Source organism: Pecten maximus, chromosome 18 (genome assembly GCF_902652985.1).
Source record: "Pecten maximus chromosome 18, xPecMax1.1, whole genome shotgun sequence".
Classification (NCBI taxonomy): Eukaryota; Metazoa; Mollusca; class Bivalvia; order Pectinida; family Pectinidae; genus Pecten; species Pecten maximus.
In genome coordinates, this window is record NC_047032.1 from 31,172,072 (window position 1) to 31,195,616 (window position 23,545).

Here is a 23,545-nt window from a genome sequence, read left to right on the forward strand (position 1 = left end):
AGAACATTCAGCTTGGACAGTGAAATTCTACGTAAAATATTGTCAGTTGAATACCCAGGATATTGAAATTAAGATAATGAGGTTTGACTGTAGTTATGGTCATGATACCACTGAGATAATGACAAATTTAATACCATGACGATCTGTTGATACCCAGGACAAATCTGATACCATGACGATCTGTTGATACTCAGTACCAATCTGATACCATGACGATCTGTTGATACTCAGTACCAATCTAATACCATGACGATCTGTTGATACCCAGGACAAATCTGATACCATGACGATCTGTTGATATTCAGGACAAATTTAATACCATGACGATATGTTGATACCAGGGCCAATCTGATACCATGACGGTCTGTTGATACTCGGAACCAATCTAATACCATGACGATCTGTTGATACCCAGGACCCATCTGATACCATGACGATATGTTGATATCCAGGACAAATTTGATACCATGACGATCTGTTGATATCCAGGACCCATCTGATACTATGACGAACTGTTGATACCCAGCAAGCTAGTTATAAAATTAGAGAGAAGACCCAGGAGGAATCCTGGTAACATGATTGTATTCCTAACCTCATTCCCATAAGTTGTATCAGATTATAGATTTGAATATTAAACTGTTTCCATGTTATGGCCGATATGGCTGGCCTGACCCAGGGGTCAATAAGGATAGCATGATTATGTTGGTCTTTTCATACCCAGGAAATACATGCAAGTCTTGCATAGTTAAATAGGATGTAGATGTATCATACAGCTGTACAAGGTTCTAACTCCAGGTGTCAGTGCCTTAGATCGGGTATTATATATGTGTCACACACTTGAGTACGTTTAAGTTTTTAGATGAAATATACATACATAATTTATAAGAGGATCTTTTACCCCAGGTAAGGAGTTCAACAAGAAAGTCAATATGTACACAATATTCTGACTGATATAATTGTGTAAACAAACCGTGAGCCTATCACCTACAGCCATTTACATAATGGTTAAAAAAGTGGTTTGTAAATGGGGTAATAAATTAAAGATACGTTATAGCGCCTTGGAAGGGTGGGAGTAGTAACGGTAGATATATATCATATGTTTTGAAGGCCATTAATTTTACATGTATACGACTGGTGAATGAGGCTCCATTGTTACCTGATGGATCTGCTCTTAAACGTTTAGTCAGGAAATATAAAACTTGTCTAAGGACTAGGAATTTCACTTTAAAATGGTTTATTGTTATACAGTACTGGGAACACAGTATTGAAAACGCCCATAATGTTTCACTTTAGGAAAGTTCATAACTCACCTTATATCGCCCCAAGGGACTAAACATTGTATAAAATGATGGTGCCCCACACCCCAGGGAGTAAAATACCCCACCCCAAGGGACTAAATATTGTATAAAATGATGGTGCCCCACACATGGGGAGTAAAATACCCCACCCCAAGGGACTAAACGTTGTATAAAATGATGGTGCCCCACACCCCAGGGAGTAAAATACCCCACCCCAAGGGACACAACATTGTATAAAATGATGGTGCCCCACACCCCAGGGAGTAAAATACCTCACCCAAGGGACTAAACATTGTATAAAATGATGGTGCCCCACCGTGGGGAGTAACATACCCCACCCCAATGGACTCAACATTGTATAAAATGATGGTGCCCCACACCCCAGGGAGTAAAATACCTCATCCCAAGGGACTCAACATTGTAATATTTATATACATATTACATACATGGTGTATCAATCAGGCTATTACCTATCTGATGCCTTCAAAGCTTTTGTTTTAGGATAATAATTAATAGTCATTGATAAGAAAAGAGTAATTGAATGTACCGTTATTAATTACCTGTATTATTGAAGCACAACCTAATGATTGACAAAACCACCTTTGTGGTATAGTCACTGTAATTAGAGATGTCAGAGTACAGCTTGACAGGTGGGGACAAGCTGGTGAAACAGTGTCACTTTAATTGGTGAATGGTCATAAACCTAGTGTTTAAATAACCTGGTATTGAGTGGGTTGGAGGAGGACAGAGAGTAGATGCACTAGATATAGGTTTAATATGACAGTACATTTGTACAGACTCCAGACTTGGATAAATTTTATTTGACACACAAACTAGTTTAATTCAGTGGTTCGTGTATATGTGAGTTTAAACTTAGATGTCTGATTTATATGACTGAAAGCTGATGTATAAAAACATCTTACTAAATAACAGTTTTACCTTGTGGTTTAAAAAATTCAATTCTTAATTAGCTGGTGGAGGAATTAATTGATTAGTGTAGGTATGAAATAAAGTTATTTTAATTGTTACAGGGCATCTAATTTAAAACAATTGAATACTGATTTTTTTTGGTTATGTGTCATAGATGAGCAGCCTATATATCAACTTTTGCCAAAAAATGTAAATTGTAAAAGATGCTTTTAATTATATGTCCCTGATAAAAATAAATATGTTAAAGCCCATCGATTGTTTAAAATAAAAAATATAAATTGGAAAAAAAGATAATATTATATAGATCTAGATCTACACATACATTATAATTTGAGATGTTCACTAATTCGTGCCTATAGATTCTCTTCGTTATATTTTTGCTAATTGTATTGCGTAATTTGTATTACCCATTTTAGCATGAATAATGAATGATCCCCATAAAAGAAGCTAAGCAAAACAACTTAGGACACGGCAAGCCTAAGTAATCCGCAAGCATTCAATCGTATTTTCTTAATTAACTTGTGTGTGATCCGTAGCTATATTTTCATCGCTAGTATCGATTAATTAGCACCTTTCATCGATTATTATTTGATACCTACGGGGAGCTACCATGTGGTCGCTAGGGTGAGTGGAGGTCAAAGGTCGTCGTTTATATAAACAATATATCCCACAATACACTACCTTCCGCTAGCAATGTCGTGTTGAACTCGATGCGTGCTTGCTTTGGATATATTTACTATGGTTTATAAGTGAAACCGGGGGAAAATCTTAAGGGGGGAAGATGTCGCACGCAGGTACACCTAGGAAGCCGTCACTCAATAAGGATTTAGACGTGGCGAAGAAAATAACAGTGTATCAAAATGGAAATAGATACTTCGCAGGATGTGATGCCTACCTGAACCAAAAATATTTTCCGAGTCCAAACATTTTTATGGACCATCTCACGGACTTGATTGTGAAGAAAGGAGGTCGTCAAGATAAGGGATGTGTTCGGAAATTGTATACAAAAAGTGGGAGGCGGATTCATGCCTTTTCTCAGATCAATGATGGAGGAGAAGTAGTTGCTGCTGGGAATGAAGATTTTCAAAAATATAGGTATGAAGCCCAAGATTAGTTTCACGTGTTTAAATGTTTACACGTTTAGTCGATAAATAGAATGGTATTTTGTCTAGTTTGAAAATAGCGTCGGTATTTTAATATACTATTATTTGTTATGTTGCCTTAATATCGATTTGGGTGATGTTTATCTAGTTGTGATTTGCAAGAAGGTATTCGCATACCCCAACAATGTTAGAGGGTTAATCAGTAATCAGCCTATACCTACACTGTACATGGTGATAAACTTATGAAAAGAATAGTCAGTCCTTTAGCTCGCTGAAGTAGTTAGTTGCACAGCACAGATGTGTGTTTAATAATCAGATTGGTACTGACAAGTATGCTTACCATCAAACCTTATTCTGTCTTTTAACATGAGTTTGTGGTTAAATAAAATTTTAATATACTGATGATCATGAGGGCACATGTACATGAGCTTCACTATTCAACTGACAGTCGTTGTGAGGATGAGTATCCTGTTTGGAGAGCAGCTGATGATGTGCTTTATGTTACCATTTAGTGGAGTACTTTTACTATGCCAGATCCTAGAAAAATAGTGGACACTAGAAAAATAGCATGTACATAATCTCGCTAAAGATTTCTCTTAAATCAATGCCTAGGCCCATAGATGCTGTTTTGTTTAAAATCAACATTTTGAATTTGTTTTTAGTTATAAACCCAGTAACTTCAACGAAGGTTGGTTGGATCACAAATTTCTTTCCGTTGACATTGACAAGCATGTGCTGCATGAGGTCAGGTTTATCTTTGAGTCAGCCCATTTGAAAAACGTAAACACTAAAATGTGCTTTTTGTTTACAATGCCATTTCGATAAAGGTAGTTAGTTTAGATATAGTTTGTTTGGGGTCGCCGCCTAAAACCCCACTTTTAAAATATTCTCTCCACCAACCTCTCAAAAGTGAGAATCAAAATGGGGGATAGCTGTAGTCTTCATATCTAGATCCGCTTTGTAACCAGCCTCTGAGTCATGTCGTCTATCATGTGGATCGTCTATCATGTGAATCGTCTATCATGTGGATTGTCTATCATGTGGATATGATAGTTTTCTGGGGCAATTTCAGTTTTTTTTCCACAAACTGCAGCATTGGGCTTTGTGTTATAGCAGATGTATTTATTCATTTATTTGTTAATTTATTTAAATTTATTTATTTAATAGGTTACGTCCGCTATTACGGCCTTGCGGCCCTTCAGCTCACGAGTTGGGACCTCCAAACTACCAGATTTTTTTTATATCATACTAGTGGAGGAGGGGGATATCATACTAGTGTAGGAGGGGGATATCATACTAGTGGAGGAGGGGGATATCATACTAGTGGAGGAGGGGATTATCATACTGGTGGAGGAGGGGATATCATACTAGTGGAGGAGGGGATATCATACTGGTGGAGGAGGGGGATATCATACTAGTGGAGGAGAGGATATCATACTAGTGGAGGAGGGGGATATCATACTAGTGGAGGAGGGGATATCATACTGGTGGAGGAGGGGGATATCATACTAGTGGAGTAGGGGGATATCATACTAGTGGAGGAGGGGATATCATACTAGTGGAGGAGGGGGATATCATACTAGTGGAGGAGGGGGATATCATACTAGTGGAGGAGGGGATATCATACTAGTGGAGGAGGGGATATCATTCTGGTGGAGGAGGGGGATATCATACTAGTGGAGGAGGGGGATATCATAGTGGTGTAGGAGGGGGATATCATACTAGTGGAGGAGGGGGATATCATACTAGTGAAGGAGAGGATATCATACTAGTGGAGGAGGGGATATCATACTAGTGGAGGAGGGGATATCATACTAGTGGAGGAGGGGATATCATACTAGTGGAGGAGGGGGATATCATACTAGTGGAGGAGGGGATATCATACTAGTGGAGGAGGGGATATCATACTGGTGGAGGAGGGGATATCATACTAGTGGAGGAGGGGGATATCATACTAGTGGAGGAGGGGATATCATACTAGTGGAGGAGGGGATATCATACTAGTGGAGGAGGGGGATATCATACTGGTGGAGGAGGGGATATCATACTAGTGGAGGAGGGGATATCATACTAGTGGAGGAGGGGGATATCATACTAGTGGAGGAGGGGGATATCATACTAGTGGAGGAGGGGATATCATACTGGTGGAGGAGGGGGATATCATACTAGTGGAGGAGGGGGATATCATACTAGTGGAGGAGGGGATATCATACTGGTGGAGGAGGGGATATCATACTGGTGGAGGAGGGGATATCATACTGGTGGAGGAGGGGGATATCATATTGGTGGAGGAGGGGGATGTCATACTGGTGGAGGAGGGGTATTGGAGATTTGGAGATTTACTATATACGCTTGTTTATTTTAGTAATAGAAATATGTGCAAGTCCATTTGTCCATGTTGAATTTGGATGGCCATCTTACTTCTTAATTATAATTACCGAGCACCTCTGCACAATGCTGAGTAATTGTCAAGTTTGACTGATCAGTGTATTATATAGATGTAGATGTTGAGTTCTGGGAGTACAGGACCAATGAATTTGAGTATGAATAAATTATAATTGTAATGATGTAACCAACTTCACGATATGATGCTGTACACCAAAGGTGGTGAAATGACTGGACATGATTTCAGCCAGAAGTCAAAATCTGAACTTGATCACATGATAAGTCCTGTACCTCTGGACAGATTTTTTTTATTGATTAGGGGTATATAAAATACAGGCGAAGTCTTAAGTGACCTATTGCTATCTTCTTTTGTCTTGTGTCCATTGTAAATATTTTTGACTTCTTCTCAATAACCAAGAGACCCAAGATCATAATATTGGACGAGTAGTGTGCTGAGATAAAGAGCTACAAAGTTTGTTCCCTAGATGACTCCTGCTATTAGCCCCCCACTGTGTTTTTATATTGATGAGGGGGCGGTATATAGGGGTATATCTATGTGAGTCCCCTCCAGCCCCCCTCACTGTATATTGATGAGGGGGTATATAGGGGTATATCTATGTGAGTCCCCTCTAGCCCCCCTCAATGTTTTTATATTGATGAGGGGGTATATAGGGGTATATCTATGTGAGTCCCATCTAGCCCCCCTCACTGTATATTGATGAGGGGGTATATAGGGGTATATCTATGTGGGTCCCCTCCAGCCCCCCTCAATGTTTTTATATTGATGACGGGGTATATAGGGGTATATCTATGTGAGTCCCATCTAGCCCCCCTCACTGTATATTGATGAGGGGGTATATAGGGGTATATCTATGTGGGTCCCCTCCAGCCCCCCTCACTGTGTTTTTATATTGATGAAGGGGTATATAGTGGTATATCTATGTGGGTCCCCTCCAGCCCCCCTCACTGTATATTAATGAGGGGGTATATAGGGGTATATCTATGTGAGTCCCCTCCTGCCCCCCTCACTGTGTTTTTATATTGATGAGGGGGTATATAGGGGTATATCTATGTGAGTCCCCTCCTGCCCCCCTCACTGTGTTTTTATATTGATGAGGGGGAGTCCCTGTCAGCCCCCCTCACTGTATATTGATGAGGGGGTATATAGGGGTATATCTATGTGGGTCCCCTCCAGCCCCCCTCACTGTATATTAATGAGGGGGTATTTAGGGGTATATCTATGTGAGTTCCCTCCTGCCCCCCTCACTGTATATTGATGAGGGGGTATATAGGGGTATATCTATGTGGGTCCCCTCCTGCCCCCCTCACTGTGTTTTTATATTGATGAGGGGGTATATAGGGGTATATCTATGTGGGTCCCCTCTAGCCCCCCTCACTGTGTTTTTATATTGATGAGGGGGTATATAGGGGAATATCTATGTGAGTCCCTGTCAGCCCCCCTCACTGTATATTGATGAGGGGGTATATAGGGGTATATCTATGTGAGTCCCCTCCAGCCCCCCTCACTGTATATTGATGAGGGGGTATATAGGGGTATATCTATGTGAGTCCCTGTCAGCCCCCCTCACTGTGTTTTTATATTGATGAGGGGGTATATAGGGGAATATCTATGTGAGTCCCTGTCAGCCCCCCTCACTGTATATTGATGAGGGGGTATATAGGGGTATATCTATGTGAGTCCCCTCCAGCCCCCCTCACTGTATATTGATGAGGGGGTATATAGGGGTATATCTATGTGGGTCCCCTCTAGCCCCCCTCACTGTGTTTTTATATTGATGAGGGGGTATATAGGGGAATATCTATGTGAGTCCCTGTCAGCCCCCCTCACTGTATATTGATGAGGGGGTATATAGGGGTATATCTATGTGAGTCCCTGTCAGCCCCCCTCACTGTATATTGATGAGGGGGTATATAGGGGTATATCTATGTGGGTCCCCTCCAGCCCCCCTCACTGTATATTGATGAGGGGGTATATAGGGGTATATCTATGTGGGTCCCCTCCAGCCCCCCTCACTGTATATTGATGAGGGGGTATATAGAGGTATATTTACATTTGGATGGCAAAGCCATGATATAAACAAACTAAACAAATTTGCAGTCTATGAGAGTATAACTGACACCCAAAGCGTGACACCATTCTATGCATAACTGACACCCAAATCGTGCATTCGGGTGTTATTCATACGCGACCGGATCCCCCCGAACAACTTGCAACCAATGTAAACAAATGGCATCTTATCATTGCTCATCATGCTATCGGATAGAGTACGAGACCAGAAAACAAATCTTAAAATGTAAAACGAAAATAAAGGTAAGAATGGTTAACAATCACGAAAATAGAAATAAAACAAGATTTAATAAACACATATGTTGACAGATATTTGTTCCGGGGCCAGAGTGGAAAATCATTACACACCACATTGTTTGCGCGCCACCGCCATCCAGTGATTGAATGACAAAAATTTTGAAACCCGCCACATCATGTTTATGTCAAATCATAAGAACGAGGCTTCTCTCCGGTCGTACAATAGAACGGTTTCTTCTTCACAAAAGAAAGCATCAAGTGGTGCATTACCGTGTCTAACGCATCCTAAACTTAAAACAGCCATGGTACCCGTCACAAGCAACGTTGTCGCTGAAGCTCATCTAACTCCCTCGGCCACGGTCACTTCTCTCATTGGTCGTATCCCTGACACCGGTGCTGTTGTAGCTACTATAAACTGTAATAAGGTTTCCATGCAATCAAAGAACATGTTTACATCTGGTTTTTTGGCGAATTCCACTTTCTCCCACTGCACATTCAACTTTCATAGCTAAACTCTGTCAATGCTGTCAGCCGTTGCGTGCGCGTGGTGACGGGTGAAATTTCCATCCGCATAATTGTTCCGGGTAAATTTTTTTTTTTAAATCCGAAATCGTTAACAAACTGAATAATTCATCCGTATATTCTGAAATACTGACTACCAATATTATTGATATTGTTATTAAAATATCTGATGATGTTTTCAGTATTTTTTTAATGATTTCCACGCACTATTTTTTTAAATTTTTTTTGCCAATCAGCACGTGAATCACAATAGGCTGTTCAATTTGTTGACCTCTGACAGTGGAAACGTCGGTAAAAGTCAGATTTCAAATTATAATGAAAATTAAAGTTGAAATCGAAAAGAAACTAATATAGAAAACGTAAATATAAGCATTAAACTGTCTTTTTATGGATTATATGGTGGTCTATATAGATGCCAGAGCTTTGCAGACAATCATTTCATAATGCACTAGCGCGCATTATGAAGATTGTCTGCAAAGCTCTGGCATCTATATAGACCATATAATCTATAAAAAGACAGTTTAATGCTTAAATATCTATGTGGGTCCCCTCCAGCCCCCCTCACTGTATATTGATGAGGGGGTATATAGAGGTATATCTATGTGGGTCCCCTCCAGCCCCCCTCACTGTATATTGATGAGGGGGTATATAGGGTATATCTATGTGGGTCCCCTTCAGCACCCCCTCACTGTATATTGATTAGCTAGAGAATCAGTTTAATTTCAGCTATAAGACAGGTAGAAAATATCACATCTTGTATGTCATATCTTAAAGAATATAAAATTGATTGTTTACTATTATGACAGTGTGTGGGAAGTGTGTTACTATTTTTGTGGAGGCTTTGTCCAAACTAATCTGTCTTATACCCCTTCAGAAGTATGTACATGTATATCGAAGCAAATGGTTGGTCATAATGAGAGTCAATCGCAATGTTTATTACAATTCTAATGGCATTTTATAAAAGTACTGCCATTAACTAGAGTTGTTCTATTTAATCCTATTGTCACCAGTCACTTAATGCCTTCGTGTACTAATGTGTGTAAAAGCCTTGTCAACTTTATATAACAGGTAATGTTTAAAGTTATTTAAAAAAAAAAAAATGGTAATATTATAAAAACTAATTTTATTTTAAGAAATTGAAGTCTTTGGATTGAATTAAAGGAACTTGAAAATATAATTGAAATAAAAAAAGAATAGATTAAAAAGTAAATTTGTGAGGTTAACTAAAGCTAACAATCCTTGGAGTTATGTCCCCTTAAAGCCAGAGGATAGGACAGCCTAAGAATGGTCGAGAATGGCCAACCTAATCTTGTTGTTAGAAAAAATTATCTCTGGGCATTTGCCAATCTGACTTATACACTGAAATAGTGCATTGTAATGAAGGCTCGTTCATATTGTTCCAAACAATATTGATCTAACTTCAAACATAAAAAGAATTGTAGTTGAATTGCATAGCTACAGTATGAGTTTAGTCCCCTATAGTTTCCGCGTTGTGGGTGTTTTTTTATGTGTTCAGGATGAATGTCTTGTAGATAACAAAGTGACAGTCTTTATAAACTCTGGGTGTGATTTAGACGTATAATTATTTAGTCTCTAAATATGAATAAATTATCACCTGGTTTAGAAATATATAGACTCTAGTTTTAAAAGAATATTAAAAACTTTCTGGTGTATATCCCCATGTTGGTAGCCTTTTATCAGTATCAGACATTATAGAAAGTCTAAATAGATTTACAAATCCTCATGTTGGTAGCCCTTTATCAGTATCGGACATTATAGAAAGTCTAAATAGATTTACAAATCCTCATGTTGGTAGCCCTTTATCAGTATCGGACATTATAGAAAGTCTAAATAGATTTACAAATCCCCATGTTGGTAGCCGTATATCAGTATCGGACATTATAGAAAGTCTAAATAGATTTACAAATCCCCATGTTGGTAGCCGTATATCAGTATCGGACATTATAGAAAGTCTAAATAGATTTACAAATCCCCATGTTGGTAGCCCTTTATCAGTATCGGACATTATAGAAAGTCTAAATAGATTTACATATCCCCATGTTGGTAGCCCTTTATCAGTATCGGACATTATAGAAAGTCTAAATAGATTTACATATCCCCATGTTGGTAGCCCTTTACCAGTATCGGACATTATAGAAAGTCTAAATAGATTTACAAATCCTCATGTTGGTAGCCCTTTATCAGTATCGGACATTATAGAAAGTCTAAATAGATTTACAAATCCTCATGTTGGTAGCCCTTTATCAGTATCGGACATTATAGAAAGTCTAAATAGATTTACAAATCCTCATGTTGGTAGCCCTTTATCAGTATCGGACATTATAGAAAGTCTAAATAGATTTACAAATCCTCATGTTGGTAGCCCTTTATCAGTATCAGACCTATAGCTCCAGCCACTACTGTCTCGGAGAGAAATATGTGTCTCAGGTTGACATGGCGATGAGAGAGTGTGACCACCTCATTCCTCAGAATCCAGGAGTTGAGAGATGATTTATAGCGATTGTACCGTACCCTTGGTTTTACTAAACATTCTGTGGAAGTAAGGAGCATTCTGTCTCTGTATGTCTAGGTGTCACTCTGGTGGTGGGGTGACCGAATGGTAACACAGTTTAATTTGTCTCACACCTGAGTGACCTGGGTTAAATTCCCCCATCGGATGTGAAAAGCTATGGGGTCACATACCTGTCCACATGGGTTTTCCCCAGGTACTTTGGTTTCCTCAAGCTCCACATAGTTAAGACCTGTCACGCCTCCATCCAGGCCAACAAGAGTGATTGAGATAAGTTAATACATGTATATAACTTGTTTAACAATTATTGTAAAATAAATAAAGTTTTCATTTCATCACCCAATAGCTGGTTTATATGGGAGGCCAGTATGTATACTTCTCTGTATGTGAAGCTGGACATATATACAATGTATCACAATTATCAAGGGTGACAAGTGTTCACGGTTTATTGATGTCTGCTAATTGAGACATCAGAAAGTTATTTGTAATTAATGATGGATAATTCCGGATCTGACCTGGTCATGCTGTTTACTAGATATCGTAGGTCTATTGAGATGTATTACTTCTACATTGATTTATCTGACTGTCAGTACCGGGCGGAGGATGGTAATGGAGGTAACCTTTGTCTCACCCAGAACCTGGCTGTCAGTACTGGGCCGAGGACACCCAGAACCTGACTGTCAGTACTGGGCCGAGGACACCCAGAACCTGACTGTCAGTACTGGGCCGAGGACACCCAGAACCTGACTGTCAGTACTGGGCCGAGGACACCCAGTACCTGACTGTCAGTACTGGGCCGAGGACACCCAGAACCCGACTGTCAGTACTGGGCCGAGGACACCCAGAACCTGACTGTCAGTATACTGGGCCGAGGACATCCAGAACGTGACTGTCAGTACTGGGTCGAGGACACCCAGAACCTGACTGTCAGTACTGGGCCGAGGACACCCAGAACCTGACCGTCAGTACTGGGCCGAGGACACCCAGAACCTGACTGTCAGTACTGGGCCGAGTTACACCCAGAACTTGACTGTCGGTACTGGGCCTAGTACTGGGCCGAGGACACCCAGAACCTGACTGTCAGTACTGGGCCGAGGACACCCAGAACTTGACTGTCAGTACTGGGCCGAGGACACCCAGAACTTGACTGTCAGTACTGGGCCGAGGACACCCAGAACTTGACTGTCAGTACTGGGCCAAGGACACCCAGAACCTGACTGTCAGCGAGTACTTGGCCGCATCCCGATGTAATATAACTAGGTAATCTCAGGAACTGCTACTAGGATCTTCCTCTGTCCTCATTCCCAATACTAAGATCTTCCTCTGGCCTCATTCCCAATACTAGGATCTTCCTCTGGCCTCATTCCCAATACTAGGATCTTCCTCTGGCCTCATTCCCAATACTAGGATCTTCCTCTGGCCTCATTCCCAATACTAGGATCTTCCTCTTGCCTCATTCCCAATACTAGGATCTTCTTCTTGCCTCATTCCCAATACTAGGATCTTCCTCTGGCCTCATTCCCAATACTAGGATCTTCCTCTGGCCTCATTCCCAATACTAGGATCTTCCTCTGGCCTCATTTCCAATACTAGGATCTTCCTCTAGCTTCATTCCCAATACTAGGATCTTCCTCTGGCCTCATTCCCAATACTAGGATCTTCCTCTAGCCTCATTCCCAATACTAGGATCTTCCTCTAGCCTCATTCTCAATACTAGGATCTTCCTCTAGCCTCATTCTCAATACTAGGATCTTCCTCTAGCCTCATTCCCAATACTAGGATCTTCCTCTAGCCTCATTCCCAATACTAGGATCTTCCTCTAGCCTCATTCTCAATACTAGGATCTTCCTCTAGCCTCATTCCCAATACTAGGATCTTCCTCTAGCCTCATTCTCAATACTAGGATCTTCCTCCGGCCTCATCACCTGTTTGTTATGACATTACCCATTCAATACTTCAGGACCAAAATCATTGATGTGGATCCATTTCCATACCTGACCGGACAAATGATTAGGAAAGCTGGCCAAATAATAACATTGTTTATTACTGAACACATTTTGATGGTGACTCCCCTGAGTCTAAACATGTCAACGACTCTCTGCATTTAAATTAGGAAGAACCACTGTGTTAGCTTACTGTTTTAGTATAAATTATATGTTTATCACTGAACAATTCAAAATTATGTTTATTATTGAACAAGTTATAATCATGTTTATTATTGAACAAGTTATAATAATGTTTATTACTGAATAAGTTATAATCATGTTTATCACTGAACAAGTTATAATCATGTTTATCACTGAACAAGTTATAATCATGTTTATTATTGAACAAGTTATAATCATGTTTATTATTGAACAAGTTATAATCATGTTTATCACTGAATAAGTTATAATCATGTTTATCACTGAACAAGTTATAATCATGTTTATCACTGAACAAGTTATAATCATGTTTATTATTGAACAAGTTATAATCATGTTTATTACTGAACAAGTTATAATAATGTTTTTCACTGAACAAGTTATAATAATGTTTTTCACTGAACAAGTTATAATAATGTTTTTCACTGAACAAGTTATAATCATGTTTATCACTGAACAAGTTATAATCATGTTTATCACTGAACAAGTAATAATCATGTTTATTATTGAACAAGTTATAATCTTTTGTATCAATGAACAAGTTATAATCATGTTTATTACTGAACAAGTTATAATAATGTTTTTCACTGAACAAGTTATAATAATGTTTTTCACTGAACAAGTTATAATCATGTTTATCACTGAACAAGTTATAATCATGTTTATCACTGAACAAGTTATAATAATGTTTTTCACTGAACAAGTAATAATCATGTTTATCACTGTACAAGTAATAATCATTTGTATCAATGAACAAGTTATAATCATGTTTATCACTGAACAAGTTATAATCATGTTTATTACTGAACAAGTTATAATCATTTGTATCAATGAACAAGTAATAATCATGTTTATCACTGAGCAAGTTATTATAATAAGTGAAATAGTTATTTGATGAAAGTGATCAAGTGTAGACACAAAAACTGCACTCTTTAATTCTAAAGTCTATTGATCACACAATAACCGACTGGAGCGTTTCATAGCGAGTTATTGTTGTGTTTATATCATTCCTCGTTAATGGTAGTTGTGGAATTAATATTTTATGATAGTGTCAAGAGTAATGATACATTTTATGTTGTGGTGGTACATATATATGTCATTGATAGGTTTGGCAGTATCAGATATGTATAGTTCATCGCTATGGTGATAAAATCATCCACTAAAACATCAATAATTACTCGGAATGTGGAGCCTTATGAGATGACAGTACTAGCAGTCTAAGTTATTGAGGATCGATTTGTGTAAATTATGTAAACTACATATATAAATTATATATCCAACATGGACATCTCCCAGCTAACGCTAACCAGGGACATCTACCGACTATATATATAACCAGGGACATCTCCAGACTAACCAGGGACATCTCCCGACTAACCAGGGACATCTCCCGACTATATATATAACCAGGGACATCTCCAGACTAACCAGGGACATCTCCCGACTATATATATAACCAGGGACATCTCCCGACTATATATATAACCAGGGACATCTCCAGACTAACCAGGGACATCTCCCGACTATATATATAACCAGGGACATCTCCCGACTATATATATAACCAGGGATATCTCCAGACTAACCAGGGACATCTCCCGACTAACCAGGGACATCTCCGACTATATATATAACCAGGGACATCTCCCGATTATATATATAACCAGGGACATCTCCCGACTAACCAGGGAAATCTCCCAACTATATATATAACCAGGGACATCTCCCAACTATATATATAACCAGGGACATCTCCCGACTAACCAGGGACATCTCCCGACTAACCAGGGACATCTCCCGACTAACCAGGGACATCTCCCGACTAACCAGGGACATCTCCCGACTATATATATAACCAGGGACATCTCCAGACTAACCAGGGACATCTCCCGACTATATATATAACCAGGGACATCTCCAGACTAACCAGGGACATCTCCCAACTATATATATAACCAGGGACATCTCCCAACTATATATATAATCAGGGACATCTCCCGACTAACCAGGGACATCTCCCGACTAACCAGGGACATCTCCCGACTAACCAGGGACATAACCCAACTATATATATAACCAGGGACATCTCCCGACTATATATATAACCAGGGACATCTCCTGACAACCAGGGACATCTCCCAACTATATATATAACCAGGGACATCTCCCGACTATATATATAACCAGGGACATCTCAAGACTAACCAGGGACATCTCCGACTATATATATAACCAGGGACATCTCCCGATTATATATATAGCCAGGGACATCTCCCGACTAACCAGGGACATCTCCCGACTAACCAGGGACATCTCCCGACTAACCAGGGACATCTCCCGACTAACCAGGGACATAACCCAACTATATATATAACCAGGGACATCTCCCGACTATATATATAACCAGGGACATCTCCTGACTAACCAGGGACATCTCCCAACTATATATATAACCAGGGACATCTCCCGACTATATATATAACCAGGCACATCTCCTGACTAACCAGGGACATCTCCCGACTATATATATAACCAGGGACATCTCCCGACTAACCAGGGACATCTCCCGACTATATATATAACCAGAGACATCTCCCGACTAACCAGGGACATCTCCAGACTATATATATAACCAGGGACATCTCCTGACTATATATATAACCAGGGACATCTCCCGACTATATATATAACCAGGGACATCTCCTGACTATATATATAACCAGGGACATCTCCTGACTATATATATAACCAGGGACATCTCCTGACTAACCAGGGACATCTCCCAACTATATATATAACCAGGGACATCTCCTGACTATATATATAACCAAGGACATCTCCCGACTATATATATAAACAGGGACATCTAACTAACCAGGGACATCTCCCGACTTACCAGGGACATCTCCCGACTAACCAGGGACATCTCCAGACTATATATATAACCAGAGATATCTCCTGACTATATATATAACCAGGGACATCTAACTTACCAGGGACATCTCCCGACTAACCAGGGACATCTCCAGACTAACCAGGGACATCTCCTGACTATATATATAACCAGGGACATCTCCTGACTATATATATAACCAGGGACATCTAACTAACCAGGGACATCTCCTGACTATATATATAACCAGGGACATCTCCTGACTAACCAGGGACATCTCCCGACTATATATATAACCAGGGACATCTCCTGACTATATATATAACCAGGGACATCTCCCGACTATATATATATAACCAGGGACATCTCCCAACATTATATATAACCAGGGACATCTCCCGACTATATAAATAACCAGGGACATCTCCCGACTAACCGGGGACGTCTCCCAACTATATATGTAACCAGGGACATCTCCCGACTATATAAATAACCAGAGACATCTCCCGACTAACCGGGGACATCTCCCGACTATATATATAACCAGGGACATCTCCTGACTATATATATAACCAGGGACATCTCCCGAATAACCGGGGACATCTCCCGACTATATATATAACCAGGGACATCTCCCGACTATATATATAACCAGGGACATCTGCCGTCTAACCGGGGACATCTCCCGACTATATATATAACCAGGGACATCTCCCGACGTTATATATAACCAGGGACATCTCCCAACTATATATATAACCAGGGACATCTCCAGACTAACCAGGGACATCTCCAGACTAACCAGGGACATCTCCCGACTATATATATAACCAGGGACATCTCCCGACTAACCGGGGACATCACATCTTACATTTGATTCTACAGAGATGAAAATCTTCAGCCAATTGGCTAATTGCATGTATAGTTTCCACTAAAGAAACAAATTTCAGCCTTTCTTAAGATTTTCCATTTTCATCTCGTATTCTATGATATTTCTAATGATTTGTTTTTGTCTGATTTCAGTTATCAATCAATTTCGCCATACAAAACACCTCGTAAAGGGCAGAGACAGAGTAGAAATAATGTAAGTATCATCAAGGTTAACGTAAGATTTATATATCACTTAGTTACTAAAGTGTATAGCACATGTACAGTGGTCCATGTCTGAGATGTCTGTGTATCAATCCAGGGTGGAGAGAGGAGATTCACCCGTACGTAAGATTAGGATGTCATGGTAACATTATGATGTCATGGTAACATTATGACGTCATGGTAACATTATGATGTTATGGTAACATTATGATGTCATGGTAACATGTCACTGTAACATTATGATGTCATGGTAACATTATGATGTTATGGTAACATTATGATGTCATGGTAACATTATGTCACGGTAACATTATGATGTCATGGTAACATTATGATGTCATGGTAACATTATGATGTTATGGTAACATTATGTCACTGTAACATTATGATGTCATGGTAACATTATGATGTCATGGTAACATTATGTCACGGTAACATTATGATGTCATGGTAACATTATGATGCTATGGTAACATGATATCATGGTAACATTATGATGTCATGGTAACATTATGTTATGGTAACATTATGATGTTATGGTAACATTATGATGTCATGGTAACATTATGTCACGGTAACATTATGATGTCATGGGAACATTATGATGTTATGGTAACATGACGTCATGGTAACATTATGATGTCATGGTAACATGACGTCATGGTAACATTATGATGTTATGATAACATTATGATGTCATGGTAACATTATGATGTCATGGTAACATTATGATGTCATGGTAACATTATGAAGTTACTATGACCTTATGAAGTCACAGTTACATATTATGTGACAAGGATAAAAATATAACAGGAAAAAGGGATCATTAATCTCCTTGGGGTGAGATGGGGTGAGATGGGGTGAGATGGGGGTGAGATGGGGTGAGATGGGGGTGAGATGGGGGTGAGATGGTGTGGAAGGTTGTAATAGTCTGGTTAGTGATATCATCCTATTTGATGTCTTACACAAGTCTTATACAAATACAGTGTATATATATCTTACACAAGTGTCTTTCACAAATATCTTATATAGGTATTATTCAAGTGTCTTTCAAAATATCTTATAGAGGTGTCTTTCACAAGTCTTATACAAATATCTTATACAAGTGTCTTTCACAAGTCTTATACAAATATCTTATACAAGTGTCTTTCACATGTCTTATACAAATATCTTATACAAGTGTCTTTCACATGTCTTATACAAATATCTTATACAAGTGTCTTTCATAAATATCTTATACAAGTGTCTTTCATAAATATCTTATACAAGTGTCTTTCACAAGTGTCTTTTAAAAGTGTCAACTGGTAATACAAGTATCTTATACAAGTATCTTATAAATACAAGTGTCTTATTTGTTATCATTCACTGTAATATGGATATAATCAAATTTCTCATGCAAGTGTACGTGTTATACTAGAGTGTTGTACAACAAGTGAAACAAGTAAGTTGTACAAGTGTGTGTACAGTGTTGATAAAAGTAAGTTATACAAGTGTGTGTACAGTGTTGATACAAATAAGTTGTACAAGTGTGTTGTACAGGTGTCTTAGTTAAAATAAGTCAACAATACATGTATATATATTGTAGAAGTCTTTTAGCCTGACAAATCAATTAACAAGTTTATGACATAAATATCACTTTGACAGAATAACGACTTAACATGAAAAACCTTGTTTAAAGAAGTTTATCAGTATTAGTATAGAACATGTTACTGGTCAGTATGGGTATAGAACATGTTACTGGTCAGTATCGGTATAGAACATGTTACTGGTCAGTATCGGTATAGAACATGTTACTGGTCAGTATGGGTATAGAACATGTTACTGGTCAGTATAGGTATAGAACATGTTACTGGTCAGTATCGGTATAGAACATGTTACTGGTCAGTATCGGTATAGAACATGTTACTGGTCAGTATCGGTATAGAACATGTTACTGGTCAGTATCGGTATAGAACATGTTACTGGTCAGTATCGGTATAGAACATGTTACTGGTCAGTATCGGTATAGAACATGTTACTGGTCAGTATAGGTATAGAACATGTTACTGGTCAGTATCGGTATAGAACATGTTACTGGTCAGTATCGGTATAGAACATGTTACTGGTCAGTATAGGTATAGAACATGTTACTGGTCAGTATCGGTATAGAACATGTTACTGGTCAGTATCGGTATAGAACATGTTACTGGTCAGTATCGGTATAGAACATGTTACTGGTCAGTATAGGTATAGAACATGTTACTGGTCAGTATGGGTATAGAACATGTTACTGGTCAGTATCGGTATAGAACATGTTACTGGTCAGTATCTGTATAGAACATGTTACTGGTCAGTATCGGTATAGAACATGTTACTGGTCAGTATGGGTATAGAACATGTTACTGGTCAGTATCGGTATAGAACATGTTACTGGTCAGTATAGGTATAGAACATGTTACTGGTCAGTATAGGTATAGAACATGTTACTGGTCAGTATCGGTATAGAACATGTTACTGGTCAGTATAGGTATAGAACATGTTACTGGTCAGTATGGGTATAGAACATGTTACTGGTCAGTATCGGTATAGAACATGTTACTGGTCAGTATCGGTATAGAACATGTTACTGGTCAGTATGGGTATAGAACATGTTACTGGTCAGTATGGGTATAGAACATGTTACTGGTCAGTATCGGTATAGAACATGTTACTGGTCAGTATCGGTATAGAACATGTTACTGGTCAGTATGGGTATAGAACATGTTACTGGTCAGTATGGGTATAGAACATGTTACTGGTCAGTATCGGTATAGAACATGTTACTGGTCAGTATCGGTATAGAACATGTTACTGGTCAGTATAGGTATAGGACATGTTACTGGTCAGTATCGGTATAGAACATGTTACTGGTCAGTATCGGTATAGAAAATGCTGGACTAAGACATGTCTTACTGGTCAGTTTGGGTATAGAACATGTTACTGGTCAGTATCCGTATAGAAAATGCTGGACTAAGACATGTCTTACTGGTCAGTTTGGGTATAGAACATGTTACTGGTCAGTATCCGTATAGAACATGTTACTGGTCAGTATCGGTATAGAACATGTTACTGGTCAGTATAGGTATAGGACATGTTACTGGTCAGTATGGGTATAGAACATGCTGGACTAAAACATGTCTCACTGGTCAGTATTGGTATAGAACATGCTGGATTAAGACATGTCTTACTGGTCAGTATTGGTATAGAACATGTTACTGGTCAGTATGGGTATAGAACATGTTACATGGTCAGTATCGGTATAGAACATGTTACTGGTCAGTATCGGTATAGAACATGCTGGACTAAGACATGTCTTACTGGTCAGTATCGGTATAGAACATGCTGGACTAAGACATGTCTTACTGGTCAGTATCGGTATAGAACATGCTGGACTAAGACATGTCTTACTGGTCAGTATCGGTATAGAACATGTTACTGGTCAGTATCGGTATAGAACATGTTACTGGTCAGTATCGGTATAGAACATGTTACTGGTCAGTATGGGTATAGAACATGCTGGACTAAGACATGTCTTACTGGTCAGTATCGGTATAGAACATGTTACTGGTCAGTATAGGTATAGGACATGTTACTGGTCAGTATCGGTATAGAACATGCTGGACTAAGACATATGTCTTACTGGTCAGTATCGGTATAGAACATGCTGGACTAAGACATATGTCTTACTGGTCAGTATCGGTATAGAACATGCTGGACTAAGACATATGTCTTACTGGTCAGTATCGGTATAGAACATGCTGGACTAAGACATGTCTTACTGGTCAGTATCGGTATAGAACATGCTGGACTAAGACATGTCTTACTGGTCAGTATCGGTATAGAACATGTTACTGGTCAGTATAGGTATAGGACATGTTACTGGTCAGTATCGGTATAGAACATGCTGGACTAAGACATATGTCTTACTGGTCAGTATTGGTATAGAACATGCTGGACTAAGACATGTCTTACTGGTCAGTATCGGTATAGAACATGCTGGACTAAGACATGTCTTACTGGTCAGTATTGGTATAGAACATGCTGGACTAAGACATGTCTTACTGGTCAGTATCGGTATAGAACATGCTGGACTAAGACATGTCTTACTGGTCAGTATAGGTATAGAACATGTTACTGGTCTGTATCGGTATAGAACATGATGGACTAAGACATGTCTTACTCAGTATCGGTATAGAACATGCTGGACTAAGACATGTCTTACTGGTCAGTATCGGTATAGAACATGCTGGACTAAGACATGTCTTACTGGTCAGTATCGGTATAGAACATGTTACTGGTCAGTATAGGTATAGGACATGTTACTGGTCAGTATCGGTATAGAACATGCTGGACTAAGACATATGTCTTACTGGTCAGTATTGGTATAGAACATGCTGGACTAAGACATGTCTTACTGGTCAGTATCGGTATAGAACATGCTGGACTAAGACATGTCTTACTGGTCAGTATTGGTATAGAACATGCTGGACTAAGACATGTCTTACTGGTCAGTATCGGTATAGAACATGCTGGACTAAGACATGTCTTACTGGTCAGTATAGGTATAGAACATGTTACTGGTCTGTATCGGTATAGAACATGATGGACTAAGACATGTCTTACTCAGTATCGGTATAGAACATGTTACTAGTCAGTATCGGTATAGAACATGCTGGACTAAGACATGTCTTACTGGTCAGTATCGGTATAGAACATGCTGGACTAAGACATGTCTTACTGGTCAGTATCAGTATAGAACATGCTGGACTAAGACATGTCTTACTGGTCAGTATCGGTATAGAACATGCTGGACTAAGACATGTCTTACTGGTCAGTATCGGTATAGAACATGCTGGACTAAGACATGTCTTACTGGTCAGTATCGGTATAGAACATGCTGGACTAAGACATGTCTTACTGGTCAGTATAGGTATAGAACATGCTGGACTAAGACATGTCTTACTGGTCAGTATAGGTATAGAACATGTTACTAGTCAGTATCGGTATAGAACATGTTACTGGTCAGTATTGGTATAGAACATGCTTGACTAAGACATGTCTTACTGGTCAGTATAGGTATAGAACATGCTGGACTAAGACATGTCTTACTGGTCAGTATAGGTATAGAACATGCTGGACTAAGACATGTCTTACTGGTCAGTATCGGTATAGAACATGCTGGACTAAGACATGTCTTACTGGTCAGTATAGGTATAGAACATGCTGGACTAAGACATGTCTTACTGGTCAGTATAGGTATAGAACATGCTGGACTAAGACATGTCTTACTGGTCAGTATGGGTATAGAACATGCTGGACTAAGACATGTCTTACTGGAAAGAGAAAGTGTCTTATCTGTAATCACAAAGAACAACACAAGTGTGTGACAGATGATTGCGTCCCTGATTGCTTCACATTAAACTTTAGGCATGTTTGATCAGTTAGAATTCCTATTCTCTCGGCCGTCGTATTTACTGAGTAACGCGTAGATAATTCACCGTATTTCCTCAGTAGAGTTAGTATAATACTGGTGTATAAAGACAAGTTGACTGTTCCTGGCCTTGAATGGTACACAACCATCGGATCACTGAAGAACGTTCCAGTATATGGCTTGTGTTTGTTAGGGAGTAGATGTTGGAGACCGTCCAAACACTCGGCCCTTAATGGACAAAGTCTTTATAAGTCTTAACGGTACACTGGAATCCCGGTTAACAAACGCTATAAGCTTTGAAATACCTGTATATTTAAAGTAAGCTTTGTCCGAGGGGGTCGGCGTGAATATCAATTCATAAACCTAGTTAACCAGTACAATTTGTCTTGTAATGTGGAATAGTTACATGTTGTAGTTATTACACCTGGTGTGGTACCCAGACTTACTATGGCAGCTCAGCAGTCATTCTGATTAGTAAGCTTCAGTAACCATACATACAGCAGTTCAGTAACCATACATACAGCAGTTCAGTAACCATACATACTGCAGTTCAGCAACCATACATACAACAGTTCAGTAACCATACATACAGCAGTTCAGTAACCATACATACAACAGTTCAGTAACCATACACCAGTTCAGTAACCATACATACAACAGTTCAGTAACCATACATACAACAGTTCAGTAACCATACATAAAGCAGTTCAGTAACCATACATACAACAGTTCAGTAACCATACACCAGTTCAGTAACCATACATACAACAGTTCAGTAACCGTACATACAACAGTTCAGTAACCATACATAAAACAGTTCAGTAACCATACATACAGCAGTTCAGTAACCATACATACAACAGTTCAGTAACC

At 39.2% G+C, this 23,545-nt stretch overlaps 1 protein-coding gene across 5 annotated transcripts in view; it reads left to right on the forward strand.

Annotated features, from left to right (window-relative positions):
- LOC117316068 (doublecortin domain-containing protein 2-like) overlaps window positions 1-23,545 on the forward strand; it is a 107,340-nt gene that overhangs the window by 22,804 nt on the left and 60,991 nt on the right. For 4 of the 5 annotated variants that reach the window (XM_033870547.1, XM_033870549.1, XM_033870546.1 and 1 more), the window contains exons 1-2: window positions 2,903-3,323; window positions 17,155-17,215. In XM_033870547.1, coding sequence (XP_033726438.1) covers window positions 3,010-3,323; window positions 17,155-17,215 — 375 coding nt within the window. In that variant the 5' untranslated portion in view covers window positions 2,903-3,009. Of the gene's footprint in view, window positions 1-2,902; window positions 3,324-17,154; window positions 17,216-23,545 lie in introns of those variants that run through there. The other variant, XM_033870545.1, reaches the window with a different exon arrangement.